This window comes from Polychytrium aggregatum, assembly GCF_025602895.1.
Source record: "Polychytrium aggregatum strain JEL109 chromosome Unknown BJ171scaffold_44, whole genome shotgun sequence".
In the NCBI taxonomy this organism is placed as follows: Eukaryota; Fungi; Chytridiomycota; class Chytridiomycetes; order Polychytriales; genus Polychytrium; species Polychytrium aggregatum.
The window spans coordinates 268,041-281,751 of record NW_026516246.1 but is presented as its reverse complement, the minus strand read 5'-3'; the positions used below and the strand labels follow the sequence as shown (position 1 = coordinate 281,751).

Here is a 13,711-nt window from a genome sequence, read left to right as displayed (position 1 = left end):
AAGTCGGAATCCTAAGCGACAGCCGTGTTGATATGTTGCCGTCGACTGGCTGCAGATTATCGCTGGCTTGGGTTGATGGCTGTGGGTGATCGCCGGTCCACCATAACGATACACATCGAAGGGAAATATCGTCGACTGGGATCAGGACATTGTATTGCTGGATGCAGTTCGATACCAGATGGAAAGTGTCCTATGCAATAAGGGAGTGTGAGCTGTTGTGTTGCCTAGATCACTGCCTGAAGCAGATAAGATCGGTGAGGACAAGGCAGAGATTATATGGCCGGCTATTGGATCAGCAGGGTGGTCGATGGATGGCTCAGAAGTTGAGCCGACGGTTGGCCTGATCGGCGCTGGGCATGTTGTTGCTTGCCCAGGGTCCCAGAAGCGAAACGATTGTCTTGAACTTGCCGCGCATGCGATCCAGTGTCTCCAGCATGGCTGCATCTTTGATGTTCTCCTTCGGAAAAGCTTCTGCCATATCTCTGAGCTGCTCAAGATGCTTGATGACCCTGGAGATCCTCAAGCGAAACAGGGATGGGATGAGCAAACAATCCGGGCGATCATCCGGACAGGATGAAAAGGCAGCTGGCTGGATGGAATGGTTTACCTGTGATTGAGTTTGTCCGCGTCAATGCGAGGGGCAATCAGGAGCCAGATCCTCGCAAATCCGAGGAAGAAGCCGATTTCCTTGCCCATCTCGAACGACCTGGCCAGGCCAAGATTCCGTCCTTCGTTCAGGCCGGCCCGTCGTCCGTCACGAAGTCCATCTTCGCGGCCGAGCTCATGGAACATGGTCTCGAGATGGACGAGATCCTCGACATGCTCGGGAGCCTGTGGGTCGTTGTGTGGGGGTTGGCTCATGGCGGACCAGCTGGGGAGTCGAGATCATGCTCAAGGAGGGATCGGGGAATGGCAACAGAGCGACCAAGGAAGCGCAGCAGAAACGGCGGATATTGGATGGTGAAGAGAGGAAAACAGCGACAAATAGCCTCAAACATCTTGTTGACCAGTGCCAGGCCGAATGGAACGATCCAGCTGAGAAACTCTCGCACTCTGTCCAGCCTGGAAGAAGTGTTCCTGGACCTGCAGGTAAAACAGGAGACATCATAGAACCGATTGGTGCTGACAATGGGCCCTCTTGGTCGATCATTGAACGAGGAAGTCATGGACGATCACTACGATGCCCCTGGACCAATTAAAAGGAGAGGGTCCATAAAATGAAGGCGAGTAAGGTGATGGGCACCGTCTCTGGCCACATGAAGATGAACAAACGCAGGGTGGAAGCACCGAGACCAGCCGATAGAAGCATAGTCCGGCCAATGTGGTTTCGCCGTCGCCAATGGGCCATCTCATTTGACGCTTAACGTATTCGACCGATCAGCCTGTGGTTCAAGAGAGGGATAGACCAAAGTGCCAACTTGCTTGACCAATGCATCGAAGTGCGGCCTGTCAGTGGGGAATGCTTGTCTGACTCTGTTTCCATCACATCGCGGACAACATCCAACTCGATTCCACCACTGCACGGATACCATACGTCTCATCCCTCCGCCACCAGTTCGGGTCCCACTCTGTTCGACCACGATTCAAGACACGAGAGGCAGAGGCACACGAGTGGATGAAAGCGTTTGTCTTTCGTTGTTTCAGCGAATGACAGCGACACGATTGTCAGGTCAAACATCGCACCAGGATCAATATCACATCCTTGTCCCAATCGAGATAGTCCATTTGTCATCATGACAGCTGGATACCCTCCAGATGATGTTTTTTTTTTTTTTTGTTTCGGTAGCGCACTTTGATACCCTCCAGATGTATGGACACTGCAATCCCCATCCGCCTTAAAAGCAGGCCGCTTCGTCCCTTTGCCCAGCCCTCAGTCTTCCTCACCTTCCGCACCATCGATCCGACGATACCCCCGGCTATGCTCACCGCCACCAGCAACCAGCTCTATTCCTGCCCCGTCCACGGCACCGACCACGACCTGTTCCTCTCATACCAAGCCCAGACTGATGCCGACACTGTCCAGGCTTTGAAGGAGGTGCTCACCTCGGTCGCCCTCCGTCGATATGGCAAACCCCTTTCCGTCTTCCACGATGTCGACTGCCTCAACAATCCCAGCGACCCTCAAGTCAGCCCTATCAGCGCCCTCCCCACCAGCAAGGCCGTCTTCCTGCTCCTCAGTCTGGAATCGTTTACACCTATGATAGAGAACACCCTTGCCGGTCAGGAGGACAGTGTTCTGCTCGAAATCAAGACCGCTCTCGATCTCAAGGATGCCAATCGCTCCCTCCCTGTCCTTCCCCTCGGTATCGCCACCAAGGAGACCAAGGATGGTGTCGATGTCTTCACTCCCTTCTTGCCGTACATGATGTCCCTCCCCGACGACCCTGCCTTTGCCCCCCTCAACCAGACCCTCGGCAGACTGAGAGACATCCAGTCCTTTGGCTTCCGCCCCGACCAGATGCACAAGCGAGTCTACCGCCTCCTCAACCTCGTCCATCCCATCCCACCCAACATGGATCTCATTACGTCCATCCATCGTAAATACTTTTGCGACTCCAAGTTCCGATTCGATCCCGCCCACCTCGACACCCTGCTCAAGCAGCTCACCCTGACTGGCCGTGCCGTCATCTCTGGCATGGGTGGTATGGGTAAGTCTGTCCTCGCCCTCCAGATCCTGTTCTTCATGATGGGCATTCTGAATGCGAGCAACAAGGAAGACCTCCTCGCCATCAAAGCCGAGACCATCGGCATCAAGCCACAGTACCGCCAGGTCTTCTGGCTCAACTGCTCGACCGAGTCGACTGCCCTCGATGGACTCATCGACATGTTCCCTGGTATCAAGCCCGACGAGATCAAGGAACATGCCTCGAGGTTCCTCGCCAACACTCACGGCTATCTCCTGGTGCTCGACAATGTCGATGACATCAACGTGGTCGACTCTGTGTTTGAGCACTCCAAGTCGGTCGGGTTCAGCGGCGATGTGGTGGTGACGACCCGGCTGGCCTCACTGCCTCCTGGTGCATTCGCCAGTGCTCTTGAGACCAAGGCACCGAGCTTCCAGCACGATCTGCTCCGTCTCGTCAACTGGGACGACAAAACTACACTCGACTATATCCTGTCGTCATCGCCGATGATTGTCCAGCGACTTGTGTCGGACGAGGCCAAGAAGTCACTGGACAGCATCGTGGCCAAGATCAGCGGATATCCACTCGTCATCCAGACATTCATGACGTTTGCCGAGAACTACGACACTCCCCTGTCGGAACTCGAGGCCACGTTTGCAGGAGCATTGGAGCTGCAGGACGGCGAGGACGAGACTCGGTCGTCGCTCAAGGTGATTGTGGATCTGTCGCTGGACTCGCTGATGAGGCGAGGTGATGAGGGCATCGAGGCAGCCAGGCTGTTCGGGGCCCTCAGTCTGGTGGCGCCGACCAACATCCAGTTCGAGTTGATCAAGGCGATTGCACAGAAGATGGAGCTCAAGACCGAAGGTGAGTTGGGATTGAATCGAAGTGCAATCAATGGTGCCAGTGCATGGATGCATGGAATTGATCAGTTTCCTGTCCACAGTGACCGATCTGATCAAGATGATGGTCCAGAGTGGTCTCCTCCGAAGTGGAGCCGAGGGACAGTACTCGACCCACTCGCTCACTCAGCAAGTGGCTCGAGAGTATGTCCAAGCACACAGTGAACTGAATGCCGAAGGAATCGAAGATACTATGGGTGAAGTGCTGCTCGAGCTGACCGGATCGCTTCTCACGGACACCTATCCCTACGTGAATCATCTCGAAGGGTTCGCTAAGGTGGTGACAATCAACGGTTATACCAAGGACCTTCACCAACAAATTGACTACCACGCCGCTCGGATTGCATCCGATCGCGGATTTTACAGTCAAGCCAAGGACTTGTACGAACGGCATCTCTCCAAATGCATCCAGTATTACGGCACACGGGAGAATCCACAAGTGGTTGAGGCCATTCATCATCTGGGAAACGTTTTCTTCGCGCAGGGGCAGTATATGACCGCCCTCAAGTACTACCAGGAAGAATTGGAGATGGAGACCAAAATATATGGCACCCGAGAACACCGAACAATCGCCTCCACGATCCACAGTTTCGGTGATGTGGCCATGTCGCTGGGCGACAACGAGGCTGCCCTCAAGCACTACCAGGAGGCACTCGACATCTATACCAAGGTTTATGGCACACGAGAGCACCTAGAGATTGCCGCCACGATTCATAACATGGGCAACATCGCCTACACCCAAGGCAATTACGAGGTTGCTCTCGAATACTACAAGGAATCGCGCGACATCAACATCACGATCCATGGCACTCGTGAGCATCCCAAGGTCGCAGCCACGATCAATAGCATAGGAAATGCCGTCAACAGACTGGGCAACACCGAGGCCGCATTCGAATGCTACCAAGAGTCCCTCGATATTATGGTCAAAGTTTATTGTTCCCGGGAACATCCATGGATTGGCACTGCACTCAACCAACTAGGCTGTATAGCCTACTCCCAACGCAACTACGAGACCGCCCTCAAGTACTACCAGGAGTCGGTTGATATCAAGATCAAGGTCTATAACACACGGGAGCACCATTCGATTGCTGCCACCCTCTTCAATATGGGCAATGTCGCCTACACCCAAGGTGACCTCGAGGCCGCTCTAAATTATTACCAAGAGTCGCACGACATCAAAGCCAAGATCTACGGCAAGCGAGAGCATCCCGAAGTCGCCGACACGATCCGCCACATGGGTCATGTCGCCTCATCTCAAGGCAACTACGAGGTTGCCCTCACACACTACCAGGAAGCGATCGACATCTATAAGAAAATTCATGGCACTCGACTAAATACTGACGCTGCCTCCACGCTCAGAGACATGGCGCAGGTTGCGGAGAAGCAAGGGGATTTTTCAGCCATGGTTCAACTTAAGGACGAGGCGGGGGTTATTCAAATGTTGTCTCAATGGGTAATTGTTGACACCAACATTGGTGCCTATCGACATTATCCATAATCTAGGACGATTCGTGGGCAGTACCAGCGCATTTTCAAGCCCTATCGTTTGTTCCTGTTCTCGTGGACAACGAAAAGCTGATGAATATATAATCTCACGCGCTGACCCATCCCAGGAGCGTGACTCTTGTTCATCCTTCTTGCTTCATTATATCCATAGCCAACTTCATTCAAGAAGACAAGCCATCAAGTCCAACAGGTTGGTACCCCGGCACGCTGAGTACACAGGCAAGCCTATCTACTCCTGTTGCAGCCTAATGCTGCCTCAGCTGCCCACAAGGTCTGAGACCAAGCGGGTGAACACATTTTCGAGCAGTTCCAACAAGGGAACAGCAGGATCGAGGGGAGGTCGGGGTGGTGGAGTGGCAAGTGCTGGCACTATACTACGCTGTGATGAGGGTGCAGGGAGAGACTGCAAGGGTGGGACTACACTGAGTGTGGGAACGGGTGCTGGTGCAGGGTGTGCACCAAGTGCGAATGCTCGGAAGGCAGTGCGGGGAGCGGGTACATGAGCAAGCGATCCAAGTGCGGGAGGGGTGCGACTGCGAGGGGGAGTGCGATCGAAAGAGCAGGTCCAGCAGGCTGACCCTCCAATGCACTGCTAACTATGACGAGTTGTCATAGCCGAGTCATTCGATAGTACACAGTGTCAATCAAGGATCCGAGGCAGGAGTCAGTCAAACTCGGGATCAAGGCCACTTGCTGAGCCCCTGGAGGATGTAGATGGCTCTATCGTGGCCTTGCTCCGCCGACTTGCGGTACCAAAAGACAGCAATGTCGATGTTGTTGGCAACACCACGGCCAAACTGATAACAATCACCAAGCTCGAACTGTCCGTTCCGATTGCCCTGTTCGGCTGACTTGCGATACCACTCAGCAGCTTTGGGGGTGATCTTCAGGGACTCCATCTCCCCAGCGATGGCAATATCCAAGCATCCACTGTCCGTACGAATTGCCTTGCTCGGCCGACTTCCCAAACCACTTGAATGCCTTTCTTGCGTTTTGCAACACGTTTCCCTGATACCGAAAACATTCACTGAACCACAACTGGCTGTCGCTGTGGCCGTCGTTGGCAAGTTGCTCAAATATATCCGCCGCTGCTTGTTCCTCCACTGCGACTCCGAACCCTTGGAATAGACACACGGCCATAAGATGCCTGCATAGCCAGTCTCGCTCCGATCCCAGCTGACACAGATTGAAGAGCTTGCGGGCAACGGGTGAGTCGGAGCAGTGGGAGCGCGATACAGCTAGACACTCGTCTTCTCCAAGTGGGAACTCAGGAGACTTGCTGTCTCGGATCGTTTTGATCCCCTTCTGTTCGTCTCGCACGGTGCCCCGGCCGAGATAGTGCATCCATCCGACCATGTGTGTGGCGATGGGTTTGAGGACTGGGTCAGTGGACAGGGTGCTGACTTCCTGCCAGTGGTTGAGCGCATTGACATCGCTCTGCTCGACATCATGGCCAATGAGCGAGAACCATCCACGGAGGAATGCGCTATGAAGTCGACCGTCGACATTGCCTTGATCTGCTGCCTTGGAATACCACAGGATGGCTGTGTCGTAGTCTTGATCGATGCCCTCGCCGCTCTCGTAGCATCGACCGAGGACAACTTGGGCACGGGCAAGTCCATTTTCTGCAAGGCTACGATATAAATCGAATGCCTTGGAGTGATTCTGACGAACCATGTTGCCGCTGCGGTGAAGCTCAGCCAGATGGAACTGGGCCACCAAGTGTTCAGCGCCAGCGGCCTTCTTCAGATATTGGACACTTTGATATCGCTTGGCTCGCCGCCGAGACTTGTAAGGCGAGGGCTGGGAGAAAAGTTCAGCTTGCAGGATCCTTGCCAGGAGATATGAAGCCGATGCGTTTCCCTGGTCAGCTAGTTCGATGAGCCAGGATCGGTCGGATGCGGCGAGATCATCACAGTGCAGGGAGATGACAATCTGATCGCTCGGTGTGAGGCCGATCCGCATCTGTCCGTCTGGACGGCACAGTTCTGCCTTCTGACACCATGAGTGGAAACGAGGAACCTTGGAGCTCAGGAGGGGTCGGGCTCGTTTGCATACTCTGAGCAGGATCTTGATGGTGTTGTGATCGAGAGCGGCCTGGAAGCTGTCGTTGCAGCATATGATGGTGAATCTATCTGGGTCGTGGTCGTCTATGGCCAATCGAGCCATGTCGGTTGAGGATGTGGAGGACTGTAATGTGAGGAGAGTGTAATGATGATATCCAGGCGATGATGATGTCCAGGCGATGAGGCGAGATGGGTGAAATGGAATGAGAGTGGCACAGTCACCAAACCAGGATCGCATTGGATCCATGGATCGAGTGCCAGTCAATCAGTACGTGTCACCCGCATTCCCACACATCCAGCACCTGTCATTACCACCGGCGTTGGATATCGATTGGTTGGCAGCAGCTCACTCACCCAGACCTGCAACGCCGTCCTCCATCGACAACTGTCATGATGATCACCATCAGGACCCACAGATCCAATGCCGAGACAGAGATGGGGTTGGGAATCGAGACAGCGACACAGAGGAGATACACAGATCTTCCGATGTGCCCAACTGGACTCAGCTGGTCTGGACGTGGTGAGTAGTGAGCGAGTGGTGAGTGAGTGGTTGTCGATGGACATCATTGCCTTAATGTGCAACCACACCACACACGTGCAACCACCAGTCCACGTGCTTGCGGATCGCTCCGGATCCAGTGCACTTGGCTCGATTCGGATTGCGCCGTCACACAACACAGCCACAGCTCAGCCACACATGGGTCCCAGCGACTTTGCCATTCCCATGGTGTTTCGCCTTCCCACGCCTCTGGCTCCGTTTGTCGATATAAATACCCCCTCACTCGCTTCGACTTCTGCCAACCACCCATCTCCATCTCCATCTCATATCATCTCATCCAATCCATGACGCCCGTGCCTGCATCCGCCGCCGAGTCGTGGCTGCTCTGGCTCCTGCCCTTCCTCGCCCACGAACAGGCGTCGCTGCTCGTCAGCCACGTCGTCTCGCTCGGCCATGCCGCCAACAGCGGTTGGACCCATCTGCAGCAGCAGCTGACCGGTGGCAGCCTCAAGCCCATCTACGATCTCTTCAGCCAGTCCCAGCTGCAGATGCTGCTGCTGGCCTGGGTCCCGGTCCACTTTGGCAACTACATCAACACCGGCATCTACGTCGTCGACATGTTCAGTGAGTGTTGTGCAGCCGAGTAGAGACGAGCCGAGACGAGCCTGTCCCCGGTGCTGCTCTCGTTCCGCACAGCAGCATGTCCTCGGGGTGGCTCTGTCTCTCGGGTGACTGTCCGTTCCCGCAGTGCTGACTCTCGACTCGCCCCACAGCAACCTCCGCCATCGTCACCATCGGCCTCGCCCTTGCCAAGTACATCTGGGACAACATCGGCAGCTGGATGCTCACTTCCGAAGACATCAGTCTCCGCGTCGAATACTTCCGCATCGACTCGTACGGCGAGCGCTGTGTCAACGAGCACTATCTGTCGCTCGCCTGGCTGATCTCCAAGCTGGCCAAGGGCCAGGAGGTCGGCGAGTTCCGGCTCGTCCCCTTCGAGTCCTCGGCCGGCATTTCTGGTACTCTCGCTGCCGGCTCAGCAGCAATGAGCAAGCCCGCAGCCTCAGACTCGGACCCGACCAAGGAGCCTGAGGGCGACGCCAAGCCGGGGAAGAGCGAGCTCGGTGCAGACGGCGCCATCTCGAACGACTCAGACGATGTCGATGACGAGGACATCTCGGACTTCAACATCCTCCCCGTCGACAACAGCAAGAGCATGAAGCTCCAGGACGACGGCGACACCTTCCGCGTCTGGTTCGAAAAGGCCGACAATGGCCAGGAAAACAACAACTCGGAGTCGTCTCGCTCGATGCGCGCCGGAGCCGAGCCCACGATCGTCATCTGCCCCGAGACCCCCGGCAAAAAGTACAACGTCGAGTGGATCCGCAACTGGGTCATCAAGGTCGCCCGCCAGTTCGAGCGCCATCGGAAGCGCAACAAGACCCGAGGCCGCTACGAGCGAGTCGCTGCCTCCTGGGACGCCGGCTCATACTACTGGAACATGACCTGCACTCTGCACTCGAGGTGAGCCATTCACCGTGAATCGGGCAGCCGGGATCGGGTCGCTTCTGTTGGTGCCAGCACATGCCTCGGTCCATCGCACCGACACAGCATCCATCGTCGCCCTGGCCATCTGCTTCGTCGCTGACCCACGCTGCCTGTGCATCTATCCAGCCGCGGCATCGACGCCGTTTCGCTCGACATGGCCCAGGAGAAGCAGTTGCGCAAGGACATTGCCACCTTCACGGCCGATCGCGAGTTCTACGCCCGCATGGGCATTCCCTACCGCCGCGGCTATCTGTTCTCAGGCCGACCGGGCACCGGCAAGTCCAGCCTGGTCAACGCCCTGTCCTCGTCGCTCAACCGCGACCTCTACTACATCAACCTCCGGGAGATCAAGGACGACAGCGCCCTGCAGTCGGCCTTCTCCAGCATCCCCAAGAACTCTCTGATTGTTTTTGAGGACATTGATGCCCAGTCCAAGACGGTGCACTCGCGGACCAGCCGTGCCCTGCTGCATGCCGAGATGCCTGCGTTTGAGGACATTAGCATCATGGGTCCTTCGCTGGACCAGAAGGCCAGGCTGTTTTCGACCGGCTTCACCCTCTCGGCGCTGCTCAACTGCCTCGACGGCTATGTCACCGAGGAGGGCATGATTGTCATCATGACGAGCAACCACCCCGAAGTCCTGGACCCGGCCCTGATCCGGCCCGGCCGCATCGACCTGCACATGGACCTGGGCTACTGCACCCAGTACCAGTTCGCGCACATGTACCGCGCCGTCATGGACGATCCTGCTGCTGTGCTCGAGGGCGTCGAGACCCTCCCCGAGCACGTCATCTCCCCTGCCGACGCCATGCGGATCATGATCCTGAACCGGGCTGCTCCCGACAGCGTGGTCCCGGAGCTCCTGAAGCGGGCCTCGGAGATCCAGGCTGGCGCAAAGTCCGAGTGGGAGATTGAGCAGGCGATCAAGGAAGCGTATCGGGCACAGCAGGAGCGCGAGGAAGAGCAGAAGCGCGAGGAAGAGCAGAAGCAGAATGAGAAAGAGAAGGCCGAGAACGGCGACTCGGACGGCAAGGACGGCAAGGACGCTTCGGCCGAGAAGGACACTTCTGGATCCAAGCCAAGCGACGGCGACTCGTAAACTGGCTGATATACTGCCAACAGCGGTCCAAGCACCACCAACTTTGCACCCGCCTCATGTGCATCCATCCCATCCCATTAATACCCACTCTGTATCATCTCATCGACCTGCTCTCTGCATGCACACCTGGACACTCCACAATGGTGCGGCTGTCTCGCATGCCAATATACACATGTCCAGTCCACGACTCTTGCTGCCCATGAGACAACCAGGACGGCGTAAGACCCGGGCCGATCTGATTCTGCTGAGTGGAAGGTCGATTCGGCTTCATTTCACAGCCTCTGCTATGTGACAGCACTTGGGTGCACGGCAGAGATCAGCTGTGTTGTCCAGTAGCCACGGCTGATCGGCATCTTGTGCGATGCCGCCGTCCGGGGCTTGCCGGTGATACCCTCTCAGAGTGATACCGTCGTCAGGATGGGACAAATAGACCTGGCTCATCTGTCCGTGCTGCTGCCACCGTTTCCAGCCGCGAGAGCGACTCACATGCCACTCTCCATCGTCGACTCTACATATTCTGCTCTATTTCGTGTCCTTCCTGGCCAAGCACAGCTGATGCTGATGTGTGGCAGCGGCTCTGACCACGTCGATTTCTTATCATCGATTCATTAGCGAGGCCGAGTCCACCAAGCGGCTGTATGGGGGCCTAACGATCAGCCAAGCCGTCCAGAAGCCACCCTGCGTCTACCTCGACAAGATGTGCACCAGGACGGCTCGCAGTGGAGAGTTGGCAGCCTGAACGGGATGTGGGTCTCAGCGTCACTGTCGAGCTGCCTTTGGGGAAGTGACTGGCTCCCACCCGCGAGGCTCATCCGAAACCCGACATCCAGTTCCCTGAGGTACGCATTCCGATGTCAGGACTGTGCTGACGGGGGCGTGCATCCTTCGGTCAGGAGTATGTCTCCGTTGTTGAATACTCAGTCTGTTTTATGTGGCCCGGGGAAACAGTCGACAACGGGTCTGTTGTTTGCAAGTTCGTTCCTGATCCCAACGAGTTGCTGAGATGGTCGCATTCATCATGGATCGAGTCAGACACCGGCCCGATTCCATTCTTCTCGGATGCACGATGCTCCATCCATCGCCATAGGCAGCAATCTCGGCACCAAGACAATCATGGCTCCGTCATGGCTTGATCACACCTCCATGACCATGAGCAGCGTCAAGCAACGACATCAAATGTCATGGCGCCTTCGAATCGTCCTGGACCAATCACCTCCGTCTTGGATCGAGGGCGTGGACAAGCCAACTCCTGTGGTTCGATTTGGTCCTGCCTTTCTCAATCCACCAGACGATTCTGGCAGACGTGTCTCGACAGAACAGACTTACTCACCGACCCCAGAGACCCGCCTGTTCCGTGTGGCTGCAGAGATGGACGGCCCCTTCGACCACTTCCTCGAACAAGCCGAGCTGCTCCGATATAAGTACAACCTCCTCGCAAACGGCATTGACGATGCCGCCCTGGTGAGTTTGGAGTGGCCACATCACAGAAGCCATGAGACATCTGCTCTGGTGGCGCTGGGCTAACATTCAGGTCAATCAGATCCTCGGCATGTCGGAGGCAGACATGCAAGAGGTGGACCTCGATTTAGGAGGCAAGATTCGGGTCCGAAGAGCCCAGGAGCAGCATCGCCAGCAACCACATTCCTCAATGCCTTCATCCACGGCCGAACCCAACACCGAAATCAATCCAGCGACCCCGGATATGCGCCCTCAACATTACACACCTGCAATCCCAACTGAAGGATGGAGGTGTCAGCTGGACTATGATGTCCACGATGTGTTCATCAGGTGAGTACGAAACCGAGCATCTCGCCGAGCACCGCCTCTTGTGGCAATCAGTGCTAACCCACAACCAGCTATCGAGTCAGGAGCGAGGCCGACAAAGCCACTGCTCTTCATGGAGCTCTGGCAGCCCACGGTCGGAACGAGACAGCCCTCCATCCGCACATCGACAGCCTCTGTCTCTGCAACAGCGACGATTTCGAGCAGGGCTTCATCAGTGGGCTGTATCAGTCAAGTGTGATCGTGGTGTTGCTCTCGGAGGAGGTTTGAGGCGCACCGTCGAAGCCCATGTCAAGGATGACAACCAACTACTCGAGGTAATGTGAAATCCAAATCCAAGTTGTGCATAGAACAGAAGCTGGCCATATCGGGGTCAATATTCGCATCAACCATGTTTCATGCTCAACAATAGATCCAGCACGCCCTCAAGCGGATGAAGGACACTGCCGGCACCGACCACCCTGTCATCGTCCAACCAGTTCTCATATGGTCGTCGGTGCAGACCATCGACGGCAGAATGGCGTCGATCAAGCACTTTCCACCTGTGGAGGACTTCCCAAAATGCGCCCCGATCCACAGGAAGTCACCGCTTTTCGATGGACGACCAATGACCATCCAGCAAACATTCAAGGAGCTGATGAAACTCCAGGCTCTCGACGCCGCGGATATCAGTGCTCTCAGAAGGTGAGCACCACTTGGCGCTTTGACGGTCAGACTGTCCGATATGCGATCGTTTGGGGAGCACATCGACACCATCACGCCGGAACACAGCCATCCACCCACTGCCGATTTACTTGGACTCACGGCCGATGGAGACGAATGACTGAACTGAGCCATCGATCCACAGACTCGTCCCCAGTATCCGAAACCTGATCACCAAGACCAAGACTGCTGCAGATCAAGGAGCAACATACCACAAGGATAGTCCCATCCAGCTCACCGCCGACCAGGATTCGCTCTTGCGATCCCTCCTCGATCCAGTCGACTCCACTTCCGACAGAAGGGCACTCGAGGATCTGTATGTCGAGGGAACCCGCCAGTGGCTGTTCGACCAAACAACCGACTGGGTCAACCAGGACACCACCGACACTGTCCTGTGGGTCAATGCCGTTGCTGGAGTGGGCAAATCTGTCGCTGCTGCCCAGATCGCCAACATCCTCACAGCCACCAACCAGCTGGTGTCGGCGCTGTTCCTCAAATACAATGACATCCGCAAGAGCGATCCACGAGTGGTGCTGAACACCATCGCATACGGTCTGTGCAAGTGGCACTCGCCGATTGGCCGCAAGCTGCTCGAGGCTGGCCACACCAAGGACAGTCTCGACAAGATGAGCATCCCCGATCTGTTCAGGGCCGTGATTGAGGATCCACTCGAAGCCATCGGCGACTACAGACCCAAGGGATCAGTGATGATCCTGGTGGATGCACTCGACGAGTGTTCTCCGCGCGACCAGCTGCTCAGTCTGCTTGCCTGGCGCTTCGTCGAGCTGAACAAGACCCGTCCATGGCTCAAGTTGCTGCTGACATCCCGTCCCGAAGAGGACATCAAGGCAGCATTCGATGGAGTCCCGACCAAGACAATCGAACCCTCGAGCGAGGAGAACGTCCGTGACCTCGAGGTGTTCATCCGCCACCGACTGCGAGCGTATGACACTCTCAGTGACTCGGATCGCACCGAGGCAGTC

At 56.1% G+C, this 13,711-nt stretch overlaps 5 protein-coding genes across 5 annotated transcripts; 2 read left to right on the top strand and 3 right to left on the bottom strand.

The window, feature by feature from the left end:
- Window positions 1-91: 91 nt before the first annotated feature.
- Window positions 92-1,128, bottom strand: BJ171DRAFT_223588 (uncharacterized protein). Its single transcript, XM_053106515.1, has 2 exons — window positions 608-1,128; window positions 92-509 (listed from the first exon to the last, which is right to left on the bottom strand). Exons 1-2 carry the CDS (start codon window positions 859-861, stop codon window positions 317-319), a joined length of 447 nt encoding a protein of 148 aa, XP_052963055.1. The 5' UTR covers window positions 862-1,128; the 3' UTR covers window positions 92-316.
- Window positions 1,129-1,685: 557 nt separating this feature from the next.
- On the bottom strand, window positions 1,686-2,604 carry BJ171DRAFT_520189 (uncharacterized protein). The gene has a single exon (XM_053112409.1). It carries the CDS (start codon window positions 2,534-2,536, stop codon window positions 1,988-1,990), a length of 549 nt encoding a protein of 182 aa, XP_052963054.1. The 5' UTR covers window positions 2,537-2,604; the 3' UTR covers window positions 1,686-1,987.
- A 1,389-nt stretch (window positions 2,605-3,993) lies between these two features.
- BJ171DRAFT_520166 (uncharacterized protein) lies at window positions 3,994-5,299 on the top strand. The gene has a single exon (XM_053112408.1). It carries the CDS (start codon window positions 4,020-4,022, stop codon window positions 5,022-5,024), a length of 1,005 nt encoding a protein of 334 aa, XP_052963053.1. The 5' UTR covers window positions 3,994-4,019; the 3' UTR covers window positions 5,025-5,299.
- Window positions 5,300-5,715: 416 nt separating this feature from the next.
- Window positions 5,716-7,626, bottom strand: BJ171DRAFT_223676 (uncharacterized protein). The gene is made up of 2 exons (XM_053106517.1): window positions 7,453-7,626; window positions 5,716-7,222 (listed from the first exon to the last, which is right to left on the bottom strand). Exon 2 carries the CDS (start codon window positions 7,199-7,201, stop codon window positions 5,897-5,899), a length of 1,305 nt encoding a protein of 434 aa, XP_052963052.1. The 5' UTR covers window positions 7,202-7,222; window positions 7,453-7,626; the 3' UTR covers window positions 5,716-5,896.
- Window positions 7,627-8,726: 1,100 nt separating this feature from the next.
- On the top strand, window positions 8,727-10,428 carry BJ171DRAFT_520160 (P-loop containing nucleoside triphosphate hydrolase protein). The gene is made up of 2 exons (XM_053112407.1): window positions 8,727-9,121; window positions 9,272-10,428. The coding sequence occupies exons 1-2, from the start codon at window positions 8,814-8,816 to the stop codon at window positions 10,242-10,244; spliced, it is 1,281 nt and encodes a 426-aa protein (XP_052963051.1). The 5' UTR covers window positions 8,727-8,813; the 3' UTR covers window positions 10,245-10,428.
- Window positions 10,429-13,711: the final 3,283 nt, after the last annotated feature.